Source organism: Harpia harpyja, chromosome 15, assembly GCF_026419915.1.
Source record: "Harpia harpyja isolate bHarHar1 chromosome 15, bHarHar1 primary haplotype, whole genome shotgun sequence".
NCBI classification, from domain to species: domain Eukaryota; kingdom Metazoa; phylum Chordata; class Aves; order Accipitriformes; family Accipitridae; genus Harpia; species Harpia harpyja.
Genome location: NC_068954.1, coordinates 2,774,131 through 2,801,023, shown reverse-complemented (window position 1 = coordinate 2,801,023; position 26,893 = coordinate 2,774,131). Strand labels below are relative to the sequence as shown.

Below are 26,893 nucleotides of genomic sequence, written 5' to 3'. Positions count from 1 at the left end.
TGGCGTGACCCTGAGACCCCCCCCCCCGTCAGCGCCCTGTGGTACAACACAAGCCGCAAGCGCCATTTGGGGCTCGCCCCCTCACGAAACGCCTCTCTCCTAGAGGACTACCTATCCCAGCATGCAACGCTTCCCCTCCAGGCGGGCGCCGCGGGCGGGACTACAGCTCCCAGCCTGCAGCGCGCCACGCCGCGCCCCTCCCCGCTCCCAGCGAGCCGCCGCGCTGCACGCTGGGAGCTGTAGTCCGGCCGGACGTTGGTCACGCACGGTGCCTCCCTCTTACCGCCCCCGGTCTCACCCCCGCCCGCCCGCCCGCCCGCCCCGCTCCGCTCCGCGCTCCTCCCCGCGCCGCCGGGTGTCTGTCCCTCCGTAGACGGAAGCCGAGGAGGGACGAGGGAGCCGGGAGGTCGTGAGAGGCGCGATGGGGGACTCCAAAGTCAAGGTGGCGGTGCGCGTCCGCCCCATGAACCGGCGAGGTGAGAGCCTCCTCCCTCAGCGACCCTCCCGCGCTCCCGGGGCGGGTGTCTGCGGCGTGTGGCTGTGTGTGAGGGGAGCGGGCCCGAGGGGCAGAGCGGGGCGGGAGGCCGGGGGGTGCCTGTCCCCACAGGTGTCTGTAGGGGCAGGGGTGCCTGCCCGTGGGTGTATAGGTGTGTGCGACCCGGCGCGGGGGCGTGTTTATAGGTGTATGTGTCGGTAGGGGGGGTGTGGATGTGTATATTTATTTATTGTGCGCGCCCGTGTAGGTACAGGGAGGTTTGGGGGCGAAGCCGAGCAGCTCTCGCCAAGCAGCTGTCTTCACTCCCCTCTCCTGACATCTTTTTCCTAAACTCGCCCTGGCTTATGGTTTATGGCTGCTTTCTTTTTTTTTTTTTTTTGCCTCCCCTTCTCCACACCTCTTGCACCTGCTTTACAGCCGGGCTGTGCCCTGTTCCCCGTTGGGAGAGCTCTTCCTTCTTCCTGCTTTCTGGGGGAAAATCCCCCTCTTTCTGTGCTAATTCAGCCCTCGGCTCTGTAACTCCTCTTCGTACCCCTCGGTGATTGAGTGGGACAGAGTTCACCAGATCACAGAGGCACTCTAAGGACAAAAGAAACAAAAACAAACAGTAAAACATGGAAGAGGAAGGGAGAATTGACAAGAGAAGATTTTTTTGTTGTTGGGTTGGTGTTTTGTTTTTTTTTTTTTCTTCCCCTCAACGAAACTTGCCTAAGGGTTATGTTAATGAGACTGTGGTCTGGGCATCTGTTTAAATGTTTATTACTTGTCTTAATTAGAAAAACTTGCTCTAGATGATGAGGAAGCAAGTATGAAAAGGCAACTTCAGCCAAGGAATGGGAAGGTGAAGAAGGCAAAAATCCAAGAAATGTGTAGGGTGGCTTTTTTTCCCCTCATTCTCACAGAAGTGTGCCAATAATTCCTTTTGGGGAAAGGGAATCAAGAGAAGTCAGTTTAACAGCTGAAGCAAAAAGGGGGGGGGGAAGCCCTTTATCTTCTACGTGATCTGAAACTCTTTAATTCCTTTCAATAAATAAGAAAAAAAGAAGGTTAAAGTATTGAATAGAGTATTTCCATACCTTTTAAAATAAAAGCAGGGGAATGTCAAACTGAGTTCACAAGAGCTCTTGAGTCCCACATCCAAAACAGAGGAGACGGAGCTGATGTCGTTACAGTCTGGTGGGTTAGGGCAATCGAGGATATTTTGACCAAAATCTGCATTTTGTTAAATTTCAGGTAGCAGTCCTCAAAACCGAGGAGGGACCCATCCTTGTGGAGAATTGCTTGGCGGAGATTGAGTGACAGTGTGGAGGAGTTGGTGGGAGCTGGGATGGAAAGGAGCTGAAAGGTGGTGCTTTGTTTCAGTGATAGACATAGGCTTTCCTCTTGCTCATGTCCCTTTCCTGTCATAGGTCATTTCCTTGGCTGTGACCCAGACATCTTCTGACTGTGTAGTGTTCTTTACCCCCGGGATTATACAATAATTCAGGTTGGAAGGGACCTCTGAAGGTCTCTAGTCCAACTTGCTGCTCAGAGCAGGTCAAATTTGATAAGGTTGGACAGGGCCTCATTCAGTCAAGTTTTGAATCGCCAAGGATGAATAATGCACCTCTTACTCCTGGCATATATTCTACCTATGTTCAGCCCTGAGTTTGTGCACATGTAGTGGTCTTCAAGCTGTTTCCAGCTAGGGACTGAGTTCTGCAGAAAATATATGTGGGGAAGAAGTGGTGGAAGTAAAGGGGGAAAAATGATGGCAGATTATAGATTTAGAGCAATACATCTATTTGAAGCTCCTGCCTTCCTGGAGAATATCCTAACACTGAGCTGCATGAATCTGGGAGAATGGGAGAGCGTGTCTTGTTACCAGAGCTATTTTTTTCTGTATAAACTTAAAAATGTTATGGATTAGAGAGGATGACTGTAGCCTGGTTGTTAGGAGGCTCATCCAAGAGCCAGGGACATTTGATATCAGTCCTTGCTGTTCATCAGAGAGAAGAGGGACCTGAACCCCATGCTCTTGGCATGTAGCTTGGCAATTGGGGCATACCTCCTCTCTGTAAGAACCGCTTTGCAGTTATTAAAGCATCCTCTTATTTAGTGAGTGATACCTAATTCCATGTAAGTCTAGCCTAAAAGATCAATGTCTTTTTCTCCCTGAAACAAAATGCCCTGGAATTGATTTTTTTTTTTTTTTTTTGAGCAGATTATTTGTCGCAGTCCAGATGTTTTGGTCAGTTCTAAACAACTGATACCTCTGTGCAGTATTTCTGGTGCTCCTAGAATTTATAGAAACAAACAGTGATGTGAAGCCTAGTATTCTTCTTACCTATTTAATGTTAAATTTAAGAGTTTGTGTAACTGATTTTCTGAAGAGTCATCCAGTTTTAAGACTTCTGTGGCTTTGCTTTTTTAATAGGCTTTGAGGCAAGAGGCGGCTTTCTTGGAAGTTCTCCCATATGCACTTTGTTCTAAGTAGTATTTGTATGAAGTTCTGGGGCTTTGGACCTGAAGCAAGTATTTGTTTTCTTCAGGATCACGAGTAATGTTCTTTCCTTCCCTCTGCACCGAAGGGCTTAAAATTGCAAACCTGTCAGATGGTTACAATTGTTGAAATTTAAGCTTTGAAATATTCTCAGTGTTTACTTGTGGTGGTGGTGGTTGTCTTTAGTGTTTGAATTATGAATTTCTTAAGGCGAGGGTTTATTAGGTTAATAAAAGTGGTATGTTTAACTATTACTAATTTATACAGCTCATAAAAGTATAATAGGTTCCTTGCGTGCATGTTGAAGGGATTTCTATGTCAAATGGTTGGTTATTCATAGTACTCACATTTCAAGGTGATAGTGTTGAGGGTCCTGCTTCATTCTCATGTGAAGTGATAATCTATAAACTAAGTTTATAGTACTAATTTTTAGCAGTGAGGGGAAGCATTCGTAATTGTACTTGGGTTTCTTGGGGTTTTTTGCATCTAGGTTACTTTTCTGCATCTTGCTTCAAATTAGACCTCAATCCTACAAACTGTGTTTGGAAGTCATGCTTTGTAAAACTGCTATGTCAACACACTTGCAGCCTAAAGTTGTAGGCTCTGCTAGGTAGCAATAGTGACTTCTTTTTTTGCATGCTTTCTACTTTGCAAACTGGGGTCTCGATTAGCGTGCTATTATGAATTAAATAGTTCAGTACTGTTTTGTTAGATAAGACTCTTAGTCTTCTGTTTTCTCGGTTTTGTCATTCACTAAAGTATTTCCTAGTGCACTGCTTTTTTCAGATGGGTTTTTGATAACAATCAGTAAGTTCTTTTGCTGTTGTATTTTAGAGTTGCAGTGGATTTCCTTTTTGAATATTGTCAGTGTTTGAATTCACTGAATTCACTTAGCAGATGTTCGTTATATTTCGGGTAAACGCTGTGCAAAGCTCAAGCCATACCATGAAGCAAAGCAAGACAGCTGGAGGCTTTTTAATTAAGATTTGTCTTACTGAATATTTTGTTTTCAGGTGATGCTGGTGTACAGGCATCCCATAAGTATGTTCAAGTCCTTGTGTTTCCCTGTGCCTTTGAATCAATTCAGTGTAGTGTTAATTAAAATATAACATCTTTTGTCAGTACTAAAAGAATGTGACTTTTGCTCAGGGGTATGGCTGAAGCCAGTCAAAACTACTGCTGTTGTGTTGCTACATCTCACTTGGGTTAATACTTTTCTGTTTGAACAAGAAAGGCAGGAAACTAACTGCAAAAAATTGTGTTTAGTGCTTTGAATGCATTTATTGAGGAGCAATAGAAGTACCGGTGCTGGCACAAGGGTGGGTGGTGGCATTTCACAGCTCAGGTGGGGAGTGGTGGTGTGGGTGTGCCAGGTCAGGGTTAAGCAGTATGGGACCACAGCCTGTATGCTGGCAACGCTGCCGGATTAAACTGTTTGTAGGATTGTGGTGTAAAACCTATAGCTTCCAGTTTAAGTATCTAATTTACCTGAATGTGTATTTACAGGCATCTATTATGTTAATGTGTGTATTCATCCAGACTAGGTTCTGTGTTCAAACAGGGATCTTTTTGTGCTTTGATGGTAAAGATTCTGTCTCCAGTGCTTGTAAAGAAGGAATTTGCTTCTGTATCTGTGCAAGCTTCTGACCACGGTGTTAGGTGCTAATTTTATGTCCTCCTACTCTTTGGAGGAGGTTGCATTTCCAGTCACTTGAAATGTTTTGGGGAGGAAGCAGGAGTTGTTCTTGTGTTTTTGTTTGGGGTTTTGTTTTGTTTTGTTTTTCCACTGGAGATTACAACAGAAACAATTTATCTATAAATTGGAGTTTGTGCAAGCAGTCTTACAAGATTAATTATGGTATTAGAGTAAATGAAGTGGCACCTGCTGTATCCTGATGGCAATAAGCAAAACACAAGGCTTTTCTTCACCATTATCTGTCATACATGAGTGCCTAGAGTTTTTAATATTTCCTGGTGATTGTTGATAACCTATGAAATAGTGTGTGTGGTATGAGCAGGACTAACCTAGAGGTACAGTGACAAATGGATAAAGCATGTAGAGTTAGTGTTTCATCTTGCATTCCTCAGTGAGGCAATGGTATTTTGAGAACTCCTGAGGTGTTACAAGCTTACTCCCCGCAGCCAAAGTCTCTGGCGAGACTACCAGTCAGTCCAATGTGCATGCCACAAAGGCAAGCAATTCTTGTGCTAATTACATCTTTAGAGCTAGCCTAAAGTGCAGTATGAGATTACCTTGCTGCTCTGGTTTCACGTTTGCTTGTTCCTCCTGAAGTCAACAGAAGATCAGATACACACACTGTGAATAGTTCTGCCTTGGCTTTTGGGTGGTTGGTGGCAGAGCAAACACTATCGCATTTCGTTCCTGTTAACTCTGAAGCCTGAAACAAAGCAGCAGCACGGAGTTGTGTGTTGAACTTCCTCAGAGCTCTTTGCTGCATCAGAAAGTCACCAGACTGATTTATTTACTTAGTCTCCGTGAGCCAAGCAGTGCATGCAGCAGCAGAACTGACTGTGAGTAAGGTTAATGTCCGGATACACAGAGGGCCTTTACCAAAGCCGTTTGGCAAGCTCTTTTCTTGCAGAAAATGAAACAGCAGAAGATAGAATAAATTTTTTACCATTTGGGCAATGTAGTGTTAACATGTGAGGAGAGTTTGCTTGCTTTCAGTGTACTCACAAGTTTGAGTCGACTTACACCTCATCATCAAGATTAGATAGTATTGTGTGCTCTTCCAGATGCACTCATACATATTTAATGATCTTTAATTGCTGCAAACTGAAAATTTCATGAATTATATTTGCACAGTTCATATATATATATATATAGCAGAGAAGCTTGAAAGATGCCTGTGTAGACTTCATGTTGGTAGACTTAAGGGACAAGTCAAATTACTGTATTTTTGTCCAGAATGTATCAGTCACTATGTCTTATAATTAATGCCCTAAAAGTGCTATGACAGTAACTATTTTTTTGCATTTAAGCTCTTAGCATTGTCATTTAGATGTAAGTTATTTTTACGGTCTCTCATATAGTCAGTTTTTCCTTTATTTGTGTTGGCTTCTACATAGCAAAGGGCAGAGAGAAATGTCACTCAAAGGCAACAAATATTGGCAGGGAAACTTGAGGACCTGTTGTGTTTGAACTTGCTTTCAGATTTCTTTTTCAAACAAACAAAAACCCCCCCCAAAAAACCCCAAAACACCCAACAGCCTCTGGGGTTTTTTAGCTGGCATTCATTTAATTTGTGTGATAAATAAACTTTTAAATATTTTTAAGTTACTATTTAAACATTTATCAGTGTTATTGCTGTTTGCTTTTTCGGACCAAGAAAGGTACAAGAAACCAACTGTAATTTCTTATTCAATACAACCTGAAGGCTCAGGCCAAAACATTCCAGTTCTAACCTTCAAGGGAATGTTAATCTCTTGAAAATCTACTGGCAATTTAAAATACAAAATTTCTATCGTCTCAGTCTTTATAGGAGATTATTCTGAGCTTTTGTATCTGGGGCCAATTTTGGCTTATGAGCTTAGTACATGCACTTTAAACCTTTCACATTTTATTTTTTATACTTCAGTTAGCTTTTCTGAAACTCTACAAAAGCAGCCATGCTGGTTCCCAGTGATACTATCAAGCCTAATGTCCTGTCTCCAAGGGGTCCTTAGGTGTCAGTGCAGGTCCAGCTGCCCTAAACCTGGTAGTGGGACCAGGAGGAGTCTGTCACAAATTTTATTCACCATGTGTCATAACACCAGGTTCACACCTTTGTTTCAGTGGGGTTTAGGATCAAATGGTATTTGAAAGGGCTGAAAAACTGTCAACCATCAGAAACTAGTTTCTTAAATTGAAATCTGATGGAAAAATTTATACGGAAATAAAGGCTCTTGATGAATTGGGAAATGCTTTCACTTAATTCATCTTATACAATGTGAAAAAATAGACTATATAAAGAAGAAAATATGGAAGGTCAAGTAAGTTGTAACAGACTTGTCAGCTGCCGTGGCTGTTGTACTAAAAGCCATTATGATGCCACGGTCTCAACCACTAGTTTAATAAATTACAGACAAACTTATTTACTGTATCATCTTTCATTTTAAGATTATTTTGAACTGCTCTGTAAAAGCTATCTATTAGGATCATTTGGGTTTGGTTCTGAAATATCGTAACCTTAAAGGTGGGCTGACTTTTTAGGATAGTGGCTGAAAAAGCTCCAGTATCACTGCATGGCAGCTTGGATGTTTTCATTATTCCACATGATGCAGTTGGGTTTGATTCCGTACCCTAGTAGAGTGAGTGAGTTGGGTACATCATTATTCAACCAGTGTTGTCATTAGTCGCAGCTAATCTATGAAGACAGTTCCCTAAATGATTCATGGACAAAGATGGAGGTTTCGCAGAGTTGAAAACATCCGACATTTTCCAAAATACTTCTCTCCCCTTCCTCCAGGATTTACATACACTCTTTGCCTCTGCCCCAAACCTGTTTAGTACATTTTAAAGTTGCACCTTTGCTAGTGTTTCCTAACACTGTTGTGGAAAATCTGCTATGTTGAGTTTATGATTACCAGAGGTGTGGCTGCAAGTACAAAGGGAATGTAAACTCCTACCTGTTGTTGGGAATATATCAGTGCCTGCTGAACCCACCATTGCATGTGGTGATACGCTGCTCCTGGTTTTGCTTTTCCTGCTCTCTCTTGCTCACTGACTTTTCCACCCTGTTTGAAATGCACTGAATTTCTTAGGCTAATGAAAAAGCCCAAAGTGCATATGGGTGGTGTGAATTCTTTTTACAGCACCCATAAGGCTTTTATCGAGGGCATAGTCATTTAGGATTTACACGAGTGTGGTTTCAGCTAAGATCTGCATTGCTTGAATCCCAGTTTTTATTGTCTTAGGAAACTTTTGTGAGGAGCTGAAAAATCAGGGGAACTGGGAAGGAGAATGGCTTCCTTCAAGCCCCACCTTCCAGTTTCACAAGTAAAATAAAGTCATCGGAGAGACTCTGTGAGCATCTTGAACACACGTGACTTAACAATTACTCTTGCACTCAGCCCAGCTTTGCTTAGCACTTCTACAGCTATGAAATGTAAATGTGGAAAAGTGACTAAGATACGTGTTACCCTTTTATTATGGACGTCACAGCTCTCTTACTCTGAAACTATGAAAGAGGCTTTCATTCCCTGCAATAAATGTTTCTTGAGATGTTGAGAGTTTGAGTTTTAATTTTTCAAAAAGCAATTAGCTGATTAGTTTCTTGATTTGATGAAGCAAATGAGTAGTTGATTGTGTTTGCTTGGTAATGACTGAAGGTAGAAGCAGGTTAGCAATAATAATAGGTGAGATTTTAAATCTTGTTGAGCTACAAGATTTGTGATAAATCTCCAAAGTTTGACACTGACCTGCTTCTGTCATCTTTTAACTTCACCTAAATTTCGTGCTGCCTGAAAAAACCAAACCTGTATAGTTGAAAGAAATAATAATACCAAGCCTCAAAAGATGAGTCCTTACTACAAGATGAACTAATTGGTGGTTTTGGATGTGCGTGCTTATCATCTTAATCTTGATGCATCCTAACTTTGCTTGTTGTTCAGGGTCAGCGAGTACGCTGCTTACCTAGGAGACACTGAAACTAGTAGAAGTAAGGGTGGAATCAATGTGTGATCATATCCAAAAAAGCAGGAAGGTAATTTGTCTATAAGGCTAACCTGCTTTAGTAATATTAAAAACTTAATGAGGTGGAAATTAAGATGATAAGATTTTCAGTAGTGGCTAATATAAGATTCATCTCTCAACCTACTGGAAGCATTAAAGAAATCAGAAATCAGTCAAAGAACATACTTTGTAGTGGAGCCAGAATTTGTAGGAAGTGTATGATATGCTATTAAAACAGAATTTAAACTATTTCTTCAGCTAAAAGGAGAGCTGCCATGTGAGTCTTTTGCCAAGATAACTGGGATAAGTAGCCTTAAGGCTGTCTGGATACCTAACCCAGCTTAGAGGCTGAATATAACTGTTTCTTAGGGGTTTATTTCATGGGCCACCATGAGCTCATGTAGCAGTTCATCTCTGCTGGGAGAAGGTCTCACTCTTCTGCCTCCTCTCTTCCCACCCGTACAGGTCTACCCACTCGTTTGCATGGCCTTAGATGCTCTTCAGGCCTTTCACTGGGCTGATGTAACTTTCTGTGTGTCTGAATACATCCGTTTTTTATGTTGGGTAGTTTTCTGCCATTGAAGTGACTTAGTGACTTACAGAGGGGTCTGCTGAGCACATTAGTGATAGAAGGTGAGCAACAGGCATAGGCAGCTGGAAGGAAGGACGGAGACTTCCCTGTTTGGCAATAGCCGTTAGGTTGGCTCGCCACATCTTCTGAAACCGTGCTGTCTGCTGTCTGCAGGATGCCTAGGTGAGGGATTTTAACGTTACCTTTGTGATGATGATCATCAGACAAAGTGTGTTGTACGTGACAAATTGGCTTTGAATTTTTCTTCTTTTCCTGTGAGGACATGTGACCTTTAGGAACTCTTGTATCCTGTCTGTGTCCTTTCTTAAAGGTATTTCACAAAGAGAGGTTTAATACATACTAGCAAGACCTTGAGTTCACTGGGCAGTCATGGATGCAAGACCTACCATCAGCATTCTCTCTCAAGAGATGGATTAAAAAACGTGATAGAGACCATACTGCTTATATACAGAGTGCATGTACCTTATGCTTTGCATAAGGGAGGTAGCATGTAAAAACCTCCTTCAGTAGTTGAGCGAAAGCAGGTCACTGCAGTACAGAATGTTAATCGCTAACCAGCCAGACCAAGATAAAGTGACTTGTTGGATATGGGATGTATGAAGAATATAATTTCATCTAAGCAAGCATGTATTGCATATTAATGATAGGTAAATTGGCTTTCAGGGTGTGGAGAGAAATTAAAATAAACACTAGCTTCTGAAACTTGTCTGTCTCTTCCTTCTACAAAAGCACAGTTTAATAACAGAGGAGTAGTTTTGTTCAGAAGGATTTCAGTTTCATGTGACTGCCTGCTATAACCAGTAATCTTGAGCTTTGGCTTCCTTTGTTTCAAATAGCAAAAGGCTATAACATTTCTTTCGAAAAATGTCAGTGAAAGAAACTTCCTCTTATGCTATTTAACAGTAGCAAGAAGTCTGCAAGGTGCTGTGCAATAATTAAGATCTGCGGTCTTTGCCTGAGAGATTTTCAGTCTGAGTTTATAAGGTGCCGTAAGGTAAAAGAGCAAGTGCAGGTGACAAAGAAGGAAAGAGCAGAGATGAAGGAGGATGAGGATTATAATTAACTCGATTAGACAGGAGCATATTTTGGTGATTCAGCTGAGGTGTTGAACCTCGTATGGAGGTTACGCAGCATAGACCCTTGTCATCACAGCATGTGAGGGCGTTGCAGAGTGCCTGCTGAGTGTGATTAGTGTATCATGTTTATAGGTATCGGCACTTGGGTGCACTTTCCAGGTTCAGCATTGGAGTGTAAGAACATAGGACTGGACTTGTTTATGTCCAGGCCCCTGTGTCTGTAGGCAGTGACTTTGATTACAAGTGGCTGTGTGCTTTTTTTTTATATCTAACTCCATTTGTCATTGGGTGGATACCTTGGATGGTTGTCAGTGTTAACTGAAGCTTTTATTTTGTTTCCCCCGCCTCTATGGCTGAGAATTCTTATACATTCCAAATATTCTTACTACTCATAGTATATATCCCATTGCTTAGCGTCACTTGGAGGAGGGCTTTCCAGCTGACTGGGGGCCTGTGGGGAGGGATAAGCCCTTTTCTACACGCTCGCACCTAAATTATTTTTGATGGGACTTGAATTTCTTCAAGCAGGTGCCCCAGGACTGACAGCTGGCATGGCATGCTGCAGTATCACAACAGTGGCCGGGGAAAATGTGCTGCAGATGGTAGGGGCAGCTTTCCCTCCGAGTGTGCAAGGCATTGAGAGAGCAATAAGAAGAGCTGTCAAAGTGGTACCATGCCTAATGGTTCTTTCCCCAGAAGAAATTTCATACTGCCTTGTATATGCTGATTGTCCTTCAGTAAAACCTAAGTGCTCTTTCTTGTTTTGAAAAGAGTGCATGCTTTAAAGCTGGACAGGATCCATCCCATCAGAATATCTCTAGAAGTGGAATTTGGCAATAGTCCTGTTTCTATTCTCTAGCTGATGGGTGGCTGTCAGACTGCATGAATAAATTTGGTGTCTGGAGGAAGTAATGGTGTACATAATCCTAGTGCTTTAGGAGCAGCACTTGACACTTTCTCATTTCTTTATAGAGCTTGATCTGCATACAAAATGTGTGGTGGATGTGGATGCAAACAAGGTTATTCTTCATCCTGTAAACACCAACCTTTCAAAAGGAGATGCCAGGTAAGATTTTTGAATTAGGAAGGTCAGGTTTCATGAATTAAATATGAGGCTAACAACTAGGAAATGTAGGCCTTGATAGAGGGTTTTCAATTTAAAAAATAATATATATTCTTTTTGCAATGTAATTGCCATCATCTATAAAATAAGGCTGCTTTTACCATGCTGGCAAGATGCATTGAAAACCTAGTGCTTACTGCATTTGCTTCCTGCTCTAAACAATGTGTTAGCAATTAATGGGTCTGTGAACTGTTTCATTTATTCTCATATGCTATTATGGAACAGGAGAAATTTAAATCTGCAAAATAATTTGAGTGGGGCACAGTTTGTCATTTTGGAATGAAATTAATTTTCACGATTATTTTCTCATAATGGGCTTGTATTCATTGTGTAAGAAGGGGAATGGGAACATGCTAGAGAGGTGTAGCTCTAGGATTGTCTTGACAGTGGGGCATTACATGCATCAAAAGTAGTTGGAAAGGTGGCTAAGGGTAGGGACCAATTTGTGTTGGAACTGGCATCAATTTGTTAAACTACTGTGAAACTGAAAAGTCCTGTAATAATTGATAGGGTTAAGGTTGTGACTACTTAATTTATCACTTGTTCGCAAGGGGAGGAAAAGAAAAAATGTATGCACGAAACAAAATAACAGGGGTGCAGGAAAAAGCTAAACCCATTACTGGGCATCTGCAGTCAACCATGATCTGTCTTCTGGAAAAAAAAAAGGAAGTGGTCTTAGAAAATGAGAAAAATTCAGTTAAACACATAGAAGAGCTTTGTTTAAATGCAACATATCATAGCTTTTTCATGTAAAGCTGATCTGTATGTCAGTGGTCAGTAGCAGTATTCTTTACCTGATCGCTGATAATTTGAACTTCTCAAACCCAAGTGGTAATAAATGGAAAAGCAAAGAGATCATGAGGTGCAATATGTACTTTCTATTGTCACCAGCTGAAAGACTTATTACAGACAGTGGGACTGGAGCTTTAATAAGTTACTTAAAATCAAACAGGCTGTGTATGGTGGGATGTTTCTGTTTGTATCAGTATCTGCCTCCTCCAGAAACATGTGTATTGTTTAGCTGCCAAATACCTATGTTGATTTGAGCCTTTAGAACTGCTAAAAATAGCAGGAAATTGAGATTCTCAGAAGCCTAGTCAGACAGAGCTGTATTAAGAATGTTATTCATAGTTTCTCTAAAACGTGGCCACCAATCAAATGCTGCATAGTTTATACTCCCTAATATATGTTTAAAAAATATTCATACTGTAGCCATGAGAGAATACATCATGCAAATCGTGCCCCCTGGCAAGGGAGGAATCGGTTGGCAATTGTGTTGACGTCTCAGACAAGATGGTGAGCCTACTGTGAGAAACCAGTGTGCCAGGCCAAAGAATACTTCATTTGCATTTTCACAAATACCCATTGCTAATCTAAGCAGGAAGCACAGTAAATTTATATGGGCTGATTTAATAGAAGAGGGAAAAGTGGAGGCCCATTAACTGTACTAAACGTTTGCCTGCAAACAGTGAGACAACATATCTCAAAAACATAGTTGGAGTAGTGAGGATTTGGAACAGGGTCCTATCTAGCATGTAATAGCCTTGAGAGAGGCTGCAGCTAAATTTTCTTGGCTTCTGTGGCCCCATCAGAAGAATCTGAAATATCAGCTCAAGGAAAAGCTTAGTTTTAGTTACGGTTCTTCTAAGTTCAGGGGTTAATTTATGCTCAGGTTCTGCTTCTGTTTCCAAATCCACTGTCAACAACTTTGCCTTGTGCTATAAAATCATTCATTTTGATTTCAGACTTGTCTAGTGTCTAAAGTGAGCTGAAGGAATTCTGGCAAACCTAGAGTGCTTTTAATTAAACAGAGAAAAGAGAAGTAAATAATATTGTAAATAGACTCTTTAGATGCTTGCAGAGCAGGATAAGTTTGAAAATCTTAAGAGCTTTGCTGCATTTCTCATTGAGCTGCCAGGGTCAATTTAGGAACTGGGAAAAGAATTTTAGAAACAGAAATCTGTGCTGTCACGTCCCCACTTGTCATGACTCAGCCGTGGTCTGGCAGGGAGTGACATCTGGAAAAACAACCGATGACTTTGGGCAATATGCATGTTTTCCCACTTCCATCCTCTCGGTAGAAACCAAGTCTGGGAGATGGGCAGGTGTAAATAAATAGTTTAATGGGTGAATTAGCCTGTGTCACAGTTATGCATATTTGTCCTGTTTCCCCAAGGTGGTCTTCGCAGGCCAGAGATCTATGTAATGTGTCTGTCCGTCTGCAAAAAATCTCTGCCAGTCACATCAGTTAAAATGGCAAATACCTGACATGCTGTTTTCAGTTGTCTGTGAGTTAAAGAGGAGAAGCAGGCTTTGGAGTTCTTAAGTGATACCCTCACCTCTCCTGATTTCCCATGGGACTTGGGAATGAATGTGTACAGAAGAAGTCAGAAATGTCCACTCTCTTTATGTATCTCATATTTTGACAGATACCCAACTTGAGGTCTGTGGGACCTGACTTTTGGAGATAGCAAATTGTGTTGATATAATTGCCACTGAAACAGTTTCAGGTCTTCAGAAAAAGTCTCTCTAGCTGTTTCAAATTTTGCATTAAAAATTAAGGAATGTTTTGAAAATCCAGGTGGTAACTGATTGATCTCACTTTCTCCTGTGTCTACAAACTGAATATATTATTTACACATTTCTGTAGAGACTTGAGGATTAATAAATGTGTGTAAAACACTTGCTCTCAAAAAAAGAAGTCTCTTTTCATATGACTTCAAAAATCTAGCATCCTCCCGTTAGTTATTCCTTAACCAAGAAATGACCTTGCCTGAGACAGAGAAATGCAGCAGTTATTTTATTGAGCAATCCTTAATAGTGCTGTGCAGGTTTCAGTAATCTGATCGCGTACAAAAGATCAATTTTAAAATCTATCGGATGACCTCCAGGCTGGGTAGGCTTTGTTACTAACCTTGGGCTATTGGGGGCGGCTTTGGTTGAATGGTGGTTTCTCGTATCAAAATGAAAATTATACTGTGTGGAAATGGTCAACCTTTTCTTTAGTTGCTTTCAAAAAATTATTTGCTACAGAGCCTTGAGTTTTGTCACAAATTTCCCAAAACAACCTCTTTAAATCAAAATCGCCCCTCTCAAGGATGTGTGAACCTCCAGGGATTTGCTGTAAATGAATAGTATCATTAGCATGACTTGTCGACTTTTTTGTTTGCCTTATGTAGTTGTCTGTTCTCGCTGTTGCAAAGGTCAAGGCTAAAGTTTCTTTATCAACACAAGATTTACTGTGTGCTGCAAAGATTACTCATAGCATTATTACTTGGTGGCTAGGGCTTGAAAGAGGGTGTGAACTCGTTTTGATTGAAGTGAATAGATAAGTCCTAGGCAACAATGGGAATATTTATAGGAATTAATTTTTTTGGAAAAGCTCCAAATAGACTCTAATTACTCTAGGTTCCTTTATAGCCTTTTTTTTTTCCCCTACTATCAATTTGCTTGTGCTGTTATTTTACATTTCCCAAACAAGACCTATTAAAAAGGCTTAAAAAATTATTATTTTTGACAGGTCAGACAAAGGACTTTTATTATATACTGCAGACATAACTGTAATTGATGTGTAACTGATAAAAGCTCAGAAATCAGTTGTGTATTAGTCTGGCACAGGCCTATGAATGAGCCATAATATTTGTAAAACAAAGCATTTATTAAATCTGCCCAACAAACCAACTTTGAGCCTTTTTATTAAGAGAATATGCTTAAAAATGAAAGGAATGTTGACTTCTGTGTCCTTTTGTCACAATTTGTGGTTTATAGAAGCTTTTCCTCTTGTTTTGCAGAACACAGGGATTCCAAAGACTGGCACAGGGTAAAAACTATTCCGAGGAATGAGTGCAGCTAACTGAAGCTGACAAGTGTGTTCAACCAGGCTGGGTTTTTCATTTTCAGCTCTTGTAATATCTTTATAATTAGTGCTTTGCGATAGATATTTCAATAATTGAATATCTCTATAAATATTTTTTAAAAGTGGCTTGCTTTTAAGGTATCTATTGCTGGATTTAAACCAGTTTACTTTTGTATATCCACACAGACAAGGTTTTGCTCATGAAGTTGTGATACTTAAACTCAATTTGATTGTTTTCTAAGGAGTTCTGGAAACTGAGGAGGGGCGTACTATTATCTTAGACTTGGGGATTTTTGTAGCCTTGCAACATCTGAGCTTGATGATTTCTGCTTTGATGAGAAACTGGATGAAGCCCAAGTACATTTTACTTGTAAAGGAATACTTTTTATAGGATTCTTCTACCATTCCAATTCCCATTTTCTTTCTGAGACAAATGACAGTGCTGAAAAAGGTTGGGGAGAAATAATTTTGGACTAATTTCCTTGTAATTAAAACAGGGTCATCTTTCAGAGCTGTAGGTAAATGATGCTTACCTTGTTGTGGCTACTAATAATAATACTCCCAAAGAGAAATTTCTTCCATAATGAATTTAAAGATTGTTGAGAGAATAAAACCAATACTCACAGAATTTAGTGAAAAAGAACAATAAAAAAAAAATCCTACTTATGCAGTAAATAGGTAATAAATTGCTGATTTCAGATGAATGATGGACTTCAGGCAGCGGTTGCGTTGAAATAAACAGCCCAGTGTGTTAAAACTTTCCATAGTTTGTCTTTGGACTGAAGGGTTTTTTTCTTCTTATAAAGCTGAAGAACCTTTTAATCCTTTTGAAGAAGAAATTAAGATTAGGACCAAGACAGAATACTGTCAAAGATTTAGCTATTGAAAAAATGGTACCAGAAAACAATTCTCGAAGTCTGAAGGACTAAGCAGCATTAGTTCACTCTTTTTGAAGGGTTAAGTGTGAAGTGGGTGAATGGTAACAAACACATGCAGCTTCTAAATTAAAAAAAAAAAAAAAAAAAAAAAGGAGGATTGGAAGGGCTTACTAATTGTAAAACACTACTCCTGTGGTCCTGGGAATTAAAATATATCTATTGAGCCAAGCTTTGTATTCTACTTGAACATGAAAGTTTACAAAATGCCTAGATAGTATGTTAAATAATAGGTAAAGTGCCCAGAGCTTTTGCCAAGCTCAGAAAGTGTATTTAGAACTAAATACAATCTTATCAGATTCTGTTTTCACCTATTCTTTGCTCAGTTGCTAAAAACTAGAATACGGCGTTTGTGCAAGCCCACACATGCTCCCTCTGCCTGCTCTTGGTTAGCCAGAAATCTTGTGACGGTGTTGCCCGATGTGGAGCCAGCACCAGTGAGCATGCTGAGAGGCAGGATAAGCTCCTGCTTGGCACAGCGTTAGCAGTTATACAATATTTGGTCTGCACAGAGCACAGGTGAAACTGGCTTTCATCTGGCTGCAATGCGTGTGTGTCTCTTTAGCATGACTCAAGAACTTTCCTTAAAGCTGGCTAAAAGCTGAAAATAAGTCACGACTTATCAGCTCTTGCTGTGTGGACTATTCCAGGTCTTGCGCTCTCTTGATAAAAATGGAAAACGCTAATCTTAGTGTAGCTGACTACATGGGAAATGCCTGAATAATGAGGTGGTAAAACTTGCACATACATCAATTTCTTCTACAAAAATTATAAATAAGGGAGTATGTTGGTTGGGGAAAATGTACATTAACCAGTGAAAAACTTGCATTAACCAATTATAAGTAATCTCTTTGTGATGTGAAGAAGCATATATATTACTTGTCCAATTCACTAAAATATGTGACATATGTGGAATGGTAGGCAAAAATCCCAGTTACAGGAAAGTTTAGCAAAAGTTGAAAATATCATGATCTTGGTTATCTACGTTATAGTATCTTACAGTTTTTGCACAATTAATCAATTCTCCTCGTATCTTCCAGAACAGCATGCAGACAGTCAAGATGCCTAGAGAGGAAATGCTGATGTGATTATATAGGTGTTCTTGTATATGTGTATAAATATGAACTAGAAAAGCTGACTGGTAGGAGTAACCAGGAGGACTTTGACTTTTAAAAATAATATATGATAGCAGAAGCATGTAGGGGTGCACACTTCACTTGTTCTACCTTAGGAAAGAATGTGTATAATCAGAAAATGAGGAAAGTGTATGAAGGCAATGCTATATATGGAATTAATCTGCAGAACTCCTTGCCCCAAGAAAACAGTGAGAGGCAATTACTGGTAAATAGTCATGGAAAAATGCACACATTTTTTTGAAGATACCAGGATCCTGCCTCATGTTAGGTAGGAACTGCTTGAAGAGCTGCCTCATGTTAGGCAGAGTTTTATGTATGTGTCCCCAGTTGTTCATGCATTTTACTTAGAAGTATCAGCTGTTGGATACAGCCAGAAATTGAATATTGAGCTTGGTGGACCATTTGCATGATGTGGTACAGTTGCTATTTGACAACAGAGCAATTTAAAGGAAGAAATATTATTGTCTTTGAAGATGGGTGAAAACTAATTGCATTGTATGCGCCTTTGCTCTGTATCTTTCCTGGCATTGTATTAATTCCTGCTGTGTTAAACTGCTTGGGATAGGAACAATTCAGATTAGGATGTGAGTGTGTGGAAACAACACTAACTGCATAGCTGGCTGTGTTACCTTCATACACAAAGGGGGAGTGGCTTGCTATGCGGGTAAGGGTTCATACTGATCTATAAAACTCTAACTGAGAATGATATTTCTAGGTTAGATGTTAGTTCAGCTTTGTCTTACAGGGAACAGATTTATGCAACGTTTCATAATGCAGAAATGTTCCAGGAAGTTGTGGGGGGGAGGGAGAGAGTGTGTTTGTATTCCCGAGACTGATAGCTGACATCCAGAAAAAAAGGGAAGCCTGCCTCTCTCAACATCCATACTGGTGTTTTTGGGGCACAAAAAAGCTCACAGGAAATTCATGTTTGCGAAAACAGCGCTATGAGATTTTCCGGTGTTGCCGACTTTGCCTGTACAGCTCTGTTGCATCTCTGTATACAACTCTCACTTCAAGCATGAGCTTGTTCTGTAAAATGATTATTGTTTCCGATGAGCTTCCTCAAATATGTATTGCTGCTTTTTATTGATCAGGTTGCTGAACAGCCTAAATAAGTTAGAAGAGGGGGGAGAAATAAGCCTCACCTAAAACGGACAGAGTCATTTAAATGGTTGAATGAAATTATGGTAAAACCATTGCTTTTTCAGTCTGTTATCAGAGTTTATTTTGTAGGAAGTCATATTAAACCCGTATTATGGGGCACACTCCATACGTGCGCATTAAAGCTAGACTGCATCCAGCTGCAAGTCATCTATGTTTTACTGAAAAATGTCTTCTGATATAAAAATTATATGTCTAAATACTTCTGATGAGTTGCTGCAGTACCTAGAAACCATTTGCCTTCTTAAAAGTTTGAAGGTCATCTGTTTGTCCTGGAAAGATCTTAAATCAGAGAGGAGTCAGGATAGACAAAGGATGGAGATGATGTCTTGAGGACGGCAGGGCTAGCACACAAGGCTCTGTTACTGTGCACCTCCTGAGTCTTTGGTTGCACTAGTGACAGATTATATTGCACAAGGAGGTGAATGCTTGCCATGTAAATACTTATCTTGTGTAAAATTGAGAAGTAGGACTTCTGCCAGGAGAGAAGGGGGTTGCTGCACTTCAAGTTGTGCTTTTGAGGAAGTGTATTTGCTACAACTCACATGCTTTGACTTGAGTAAAAGTAAAAATGCGAGATACAAACGCTCCACAAATTCTTGTCATGGACAAAAAAATTAACTTTGAACTGTGCTTGTGTGTGTCAATGTGCTTAAAAAAGACCTGTATCCTATTTTGTAGTGCTTAAGAAAATAAAATGGTGAGACTGTGTTAAGAATTTTTTTATAGGCAATTCCCTTCCCACCAGTTGGGTCACACCTGTTTACTTCTACCTTTTTTATGGCTCACATAATAGATAATTCTAATTTGCTATGGCTATTTATAAACTCTGTGCCTATATTGTAAGTGAAAACTACTTTTAACATGAGCCATATTCTCTTGAAGTCAGAACTGGGTGGCCATGCCACTACTAGGAATCATCCTTGGCCACCTTATATTCCTTAGCTGAAGATGAAAGAAGCCTTTTTTGAGCCTTGTTGCTGATCTGACCAAGTCAGTAATAACCTACTGTATTTGAGGGAAAGAGCAGAGATAATAGATGAAGAATTAATTTGGTTCACATGTCTCATGATCTGAAGTATAACCGTCAACTTGTGTTTCGTGGATTCCTCACCTCTGGTACTTTTTCTTCTTAAACCCCAATACATTTGTAATGTACCTGCAACCTTAATTCTTCACTAAATTGAAGACTTTTAATAGACTATGTAATCTAACAGCAGGTTCTGGACTACCCTTGGCATTGTTGACCTGCTTGCAGACAGTGTTTGGAGGTTGGTGGTGATAGTTACTAAGCAGCCTGTCCTTCATGCAAACTCCTCTGGAGTTGGCAAAGGCTTCTGATTGTGAGTTATCTAAGGAGTGGACTTCTGCTACAAATAGGAAGTAATTTGTAGTCCCTTCCCATTGCAAAGCAGAATCATTAGTAAGGGCCAGTTCCCAGAGTTTTCTTTTTTTTTTTTTTAAAAAACAAACCACAAAACAAACAAACAAAAAAACAAAAAACCCTTTTTGTGGCATATTGAAGCTATGAGAATGAACGTGTTAAATATTTGAGTGGAATATAGCTTTTATTTAAATCTCTATAGCAATTCTGAGAGAACTGTCAACAGTTTTGTTTTCAAAGCTAGACTCTGAAGCTTAGAATATCAGGCCATTTAAGCTTCAAGGAGACTGTGATGTGTTAATTGTTTTCTTGACTTGTTAAATCCACAAGTTAAAACAGACAAATCCATTTGCTTTAAGAAGAGTCCTATGGAATTTGGCTCAGTGCCAGTCTTTTTCTGGACTTCTGTTTCAATGGAGTTGGGATTTGACCCGGTGTTTTCCAGTTTAGCTCAATGGCTTTTTTGACTTTGCTGCAGTGTAGGTTTATCTCTTATGAATATAATTTAAAAGGGCATAACATTTGATTTGATTGTAGTAATTCTTTGAAATGGTAGAAATCAAGTCAAAACTGTTTGAATGTATGAAAATAAGGAAATGACACTAAGAAGTTACCCTGTGCTATCCTGACAGCATGAACCAAACAAAACACTGGGTAGGTAATGAAAGCTGAGCTTTATGTTTGAAATTTGTTCCCTGTGTTGACCTAATATGTTAACAGAAGGCTTAAAGGCTTTAAAGTATATTTCCTGTTAACAAATCAAATCAAGAAAGATAGGGGACTGACCTAGTGGCCGTAAGCTGTGGGGAGAAGTGAACAAGGATAGGGGAGCGAGCTTGATCTTAAGATCTGCCTTCAGTATTCTGAGTAAATGTTGCAGCTATGGGCGCTTATGTGAAATTATTCCATCTTAATTTTCAACTCTTAAATAATAATGCTTCATGAGGTAAGACTATAAAATGGATTTAGCGGTCAGAATAATGTTGAATAATACTCCTGCAGGCTGAAGGATTATTTCAGTGGCTGGAGCTGCTGGATTCTGTGGAAGGTGATAGATGCAGTTCAGAACAGCTTTTAAAACCTCAGCATTGGAAGGTATTTAGAATGTCAGCGAATACCTAGCACCTTCAGTGAGATTTCATGCCTGTCAAGTAAGTTTGTATCAATTTTAAGAACAGAACTTAAATATATATGTATATATGTATAAATACATATAAAAAATGAGTTTGTTAAACTTCTTAACCTCCTTAAACTGTTTTTATGCCTACCAATTTTGTTTTGAGGATATTTGAGATTAAACTCCAAAATCTTAATCTCAGATTAATATGATTATGTGATCAGAAAAAGATGCAAGAGAAGCTATTTCTTGCCATTTTGCCACATGATTGATGAGTAATAGCCAGAATAACTTTCTTTGTGCTGAACAACTCTAACGCTCTTTGCTGCGGTCATTTTAGATTGTGTAGGTGTATCCCTCAAGCTAATTTGAAATAAGCTAATCTGAATGTTCAGAGTGGGGTATTTGCGGCAGGACATGCTTTGATGCTCTCCTGAGAAGGTGGTTAAATGCCTCCTTATATAATCAGGGATTGTAATGCCTGTACTTTTATGGTGAAGTACATCTACATAGGTAGATAATACCACATACAGTCTTCTGAATTCCTTAGGTTTTGGAAAATGCAATATAAAAACTGCCAGGGTTTGTTCCCTAAATTATTTATAGGCTTATTATGAAAAGTGAAGAAAAGGAGAAACCTTGTACCTTTTAGCGTCTTCCATTCATTGTCCTGAGAAACTTTGAACAAGTTTTTGGAGTTGTGTGCATCATTGTGAGGTAACTTGTCCTTTTTTTGTTGTGGTGGTAATTTTAGAATTAGAAGTTCAAAAGATGACACTGCTACACTTGATGCTCCATTACATTTAAGGGGGTTAGCCTGATTCTGCCACCATCTTACCGCTCTGTAAAGTCAGAAATAATACTACTGAATGAAGAGGAGATTGTTTCTGTGTATCTTTTGTTTTCAAGTTCTTGCAGTAAGAATGGAAAATTGCAGTTGCTGTAGCACCTCAAGATTTTATATTCCTTTACCTATTTTAATTTCAGTAGATGGGAAAGAGATAAAAGGACTGGTTTTTCTCCTAATCCTATAAGGAGAAATCAACAATCAACTTCTTGTAGGTATTTTTGTTTTTTGTTTTCCATGAGCTAGGTCTTCAGGAATGCAGCATCTGCTGCTCTTGCATGAGCAGCACCCTACCCTCTGGGTTGGAATGTCTGTCCTTCCTGGAAAGAAGTTATGGAGGTATGGCTGTTTATGGCCTTCTCCTAAAAGGCACACTAAATTTGTTGTTGTTGTTGTTGTTGCAGTTTTAGAGGTACCAAACTATTTTCCCTTGTTTCTAATTTACATTTAAATAACTTGTGTCTTTATCCATTCTTTTGGTATGGAGCAGGACAAAGTCTGATCATACAGACTTTGGCTTCCTGTGCACTGCTGTGGTATGAGTGTTGCGTTCAGTGCTCTGGGAGTACGTGAAATAAAATAACAACATTTTAATTAGTGCTTTAAAGTTGATGGCAGCTTTGATAGGCATATACCATCTTACAGAAATGCAAAGCCTAGTTGTCCTATAGTGCTCCTTTGAGGAGAGAAGCAATCAGGTTAAGTAGTGATTTTTTTGCTAAATGAGTGTAAAGAAAGAGGGCTGGACTTTAAAGATACCTGGGGAGAGAAAGGATGGACTTCTGGTAAGAGCAGTGGCTGCATTAGGGGATTTAGGTTTTGCCTCAGCTCTACCATACTCTTCTTATCTGATTGTAGGACAGTCACTTCAGATTCTTTTCCTCCATTTCTAGCCTCTAAAATAAATCTAGCATTTTTTCCATTTTTTTGGGTTGATCTCTAGTGCAAGAAGGGTTTTATTGTTTGGGTAGGGTGGTTTTTTTATTGTTTGAGGAGGGTGGGTTTTGGTTGGCTTTTTTTGTTGCTGTTGTTGTCTTGGGGGGTTTTTTGGTGTTTGCGGGGTGGTGTTTTGGTTTTTTTTGTTTTTTTGGTTTGGGTTTTTTTTTTTAAGCAGGAAACTTCCTGTGCTGGCATATAATTAATTAGGTCACATCGCTTAGTGGGACCAGAACTCAGGGCCTGTATATTGTGGTAATGATGTAAGGAAACCCTACATCTTAATGTGTATTGTCTGAGGTTCTTAGGCTAGTCTACTTACTTTCATTTTTAGCCTTTTGGAAAGCACAATACCATTCTCTTTCTTTTTTCCTCAGGGTTTGTAGACTTCTGCCAGCATTTTGTTCTGTTCTTCAGCAGTTGTAGCTCTACTGTGCTGATCAGATAAATGAATTAAAGAAACAGGATATCCACCCAGCTTTTACCTGAATAGCCCTTCAGTGATGAGCACTTCTAGCTCTCTGAAATTTTTTAAGCATTATTTGCATATGTTTATGATCTGAATTTTATTTATACTTGGTAACAAGTGTAATTACTTACCAAAATGTTACCTAATATGAATAACTCTGATCAAAAGTGACATAATCAATTGTTTTATTCTTCTGTCCAGTCTTTTCCTGGTTTGAAGGCTCTTTGACTCTTCTGAGCTCTTTGACTGGTATTTGTCATCAGCCAGCCTTCCTCTGATAGCCCATAAAGTTCTAGTTTCTTCCTGAAAATGCAGCTAGAGATAATGACTTTGCAGAGTTTGCAGCCGTGGTACCATGGGAAGGGAGAATTACAATGTGCTGAGCAGAAAAAGAAATGCTTCAGAGGTGTGAAGAAAAAAAAAAAAAACAACAAAGAAAAAAGCATATGCAAACTTTGTGGCAGACAAGAGAGAAATAGGGATGGTTATGGGAGGAAGCAATTATCTGGTTGCTTTATGTATCTGCTGAAACCACATAGGTACCAGCTGAGACTTACAAGCATCTCTACTGCCTACAAGCTATCTTACTTGGTACCTGTACTGCCCACAACAGCAAATAGGTTATGCAGTAACTTCATGCTAAAACCTTACATCTTTGCTTCACTCTAGCCTGTGCAACTGCTCTCTGCAAAGTTTTCACATATAGTAATTTTCTCTTCCTGTCACCACTAAAATATCTTTCTTTGCTGCTGCTAAGAGTTTAATCAAATTGCAGGAAGAGCACTGGCAAGTCCTTTGCAGCATACCTAATACAAGAATTATGCCAGATCAGTAGAATCATGACAGGTTCACACTGTAATACAGGAGGACGAGCCATACAGAGTAAGCATGCTTCTGCATGCTGAATAATTACTGCAGCACTTTGACAGAGGTTTGGAAGTAGGTTTAGGGTAGTCCTCCATGACCCAATCTCTGGTGACAGTAAACAGTCTCGTGGTTATGTAGTGAGGTGTTTTACTTGTGAAGGTTACACAAGGTGAAACTGATAGAGCTCACTAATAGCATGTGATGTGTATCCTGGTACAGCTTCTTGTGAAACGATGTTAGCCTTTTGAACTAAGAATATTGTATACTTTGTAATCAGACATTTCTTCATACCTTTATTTTCCTCCTCTGTGCTTCTAGTCCCCGTTCAGCTTCCTTAAGTGATACTTTCCCAGGTAAGGTCACGCCAGCAACCCCCTTCCAGAGGACGTTGCTGAGATTCTGCACACCCTGCACAGGCTGTTTGGCTGAGCAGGGAGGTCAACTGTCTGCCTCCAGGTTGGAGATTTGAGAGGCAATGGGGTCCCAGAATATTTTAGAATTGCGGTTGTAGTGATAGCAGGCTTACTCATGGCGGTCTAAACCATAGTAATGTACGTGTAGAGTCACAGACTGGTTGAGGCTGGAAGGGACCTCTGGAGGTCACCTGGTCCAACCCTCCTGCTCAAGCAGGGTCTCCTAGAGCTGGTTGCCCACGACAGTGTCCAGTTGGTTTTTTAGTATCTCCAAGGGTAGGTCATGTGGCTCTGTACATGAATAAAATCATATGTTGTTTGTATACTGTTGAAGAGGGACCTTTTTCAGAGTGGTAGGATTTGGAAAATGCCTGCCTTACTGAGATGTGGTAACTAAGCTGACAGTACTCAATAGAAATACTAGCTGTCACTGTATAATTGTTTCCATAATTAATATCTTTGAAAGAGAGACAGGTTCATTTTCAAGGCAGTAGTGATATCAGCAATGAATTGTAACTTAATTTGTGAGAGGTTATTGGCAAGTTACAAGTCTTTACCTTTTGGTAAATTATATTTAGCAGAACATCCATCCCGAAACTTAAAAAAAAAAAAAATCACAATTATCGAATGTTCAACTTGAATAATTCTTTTCTAAATAAAAACTTAAGTGATACCTCATGCTGGAATAGGACCCAAAGAAACTCCAACTCAAGCTGAATGCTTTTGCCTCAGTGCTGAGTGTTTCTTGTGTTTCAGCTGTTGACTGCTTTGGCTTCTGTATAAATAAACTTTGAAGGATGTCAAAGGTTTCAGCCTTCCTAAGCATTGGAGGTAGGACATGATCGTTTGATGTTTTAATAATGTATCATGTGACCAGTGCCTTCTATGGCAACGATCCATGGAAGCATGAAACCTGCTGTTTTCTAAATAGAGGTTGGGCAAGACTTGAGTATTCTGGATATCATGTGAGGTAACCCTCGTGTTCAGAAGAGGTTGAGATTTCATATGGGGACTAGCTAGAGCTGCGTTTTTTCTCTTTCATCAGTAAGTGTGGACGTACCTTCAATTTCTGGAGGGTAAAAATCAAGTTTCCTATTTCTTCACTGTATCAATTCTTGAATTCAGTTAACTGTCCCACTGCTAAACCGAAGTCACCTTCTGTAGCACTCGGTGAAAATAGCATGTGGTCTATTCTAATAAAAATCACTAGCTGGGAAATGGCTAGTACAGGTATCTTGAATTCTGCTCATGAGCTTCCTTGAAATGTTTGCATTTGTAATGACGATATCTCTGATGGTACTGTCTGGGTTGGGCATTAATGACAGACATCCAAGTTTACCTTTCATATGCATATCTCATCTGCAAACCCATACTGCCCTGCTGTGTTCTCTCTCATGATTTTGCCCTTGCCAGTGTGTGTCTGGGGTAATTCCCATGATCCTTTGTCCTAAATAATCAAGGATTTTTAAATGTTTTTTTTTTCTTTCCTTCAGTCATTTGTCATTTGGGGAAGATCTTGCCTGACTTTTGGGGTAATTCTGGGAGGATTTTCAGCATATTAGTGATTACAACCTCTAGCAAAATTTGCCAGATACATTCCAGGTTACCATGGATGTTGAAATGCTTAACATTTTTCTTTGCATTTTGAACAGTATCTACTACTTGAATCCTTGAACCTTGACAATGGCAGATGTTGGTAAAGTGGTTTTTTTAAGTGATGCAGTCACTCAGCTGGATCCTGCATAGGTAACAAATGCATCACCCCACATGACAGACTGAAACATCTTCCTTTGTATGAACAACCAATCCCCAGATGATTTATACAGGATTTTACACTTCCTAATGTATACTGGTATTCACTGGACTAACTGCATACTGAAAAAAGGGAGTCTGCCCCATGGCAGTTGCCTCTCATGGTATCCAGAGACATAAATGCTTAGATCTTTATGCTGAGTATTGTATGGATGCTTGCAAAGTGAAATCCATACCTCCAAAATCTTGTAGTATAAAAAAGCTATATAGAAAAGTGTTGGAAAGGAGAAGCTATAATTTGAATATAGTCAATTAGACACTGCAGGTTAGGTAGAAAGAAGATTAGCATTTAGGAGCTCATGGGTTTTGTTCATGTCTGTGCCTTATACTTGCTGCAAATTTTGGCAGATACAATTCTGAAGACTTCATTGGCACTAACAAGTTTTAAAGCTGTTGCCAAGTTGCATAAAAGTCATTAATCCTTGTTTGTTGTCAGGGTTAATGCTTAAGAAGAGCTTGATTCTTTAGGGAAAAGTATTGAAGAAATCCATCCTTGCAGAAAAATGAAGTTAATTTT

At 39.7% G+C, this 26,893-nt stretch overlaps 1 protein-coding gene across 4 annotated transcripts in view; it reads left to right on the top strand.

Moving 5' to 3' along the window:
- Positions 1-327: 327 nt before the first annotated feature.
- KIF13B (kinesin family member 13B) overlaps positions 328-26,893 on the top strand; it is a 125,186-nt gene continuing 98,620 nt past the window's right edge. For 3 of the 4 annotated variants that reach the window (XM_052809273.1, XM_052809271.1, XM_052809270.1), the window contains exons 1-2: positions 328-476; positions 11,293-11,386. In XM_052809273.1, coding sequence (XP_052665233.1) covers positions 422-476; positions 11,293-11,386 — 149 coding nt within the window. In that variant the 5' untranslated portion in view covers positions 328-421. The remainder of the gene's footprint in view (positions 477-11,292; positions 11,387-26,893) is intronic. The other variant, XM_052809272.1, reaches the window with a different exon arrangement.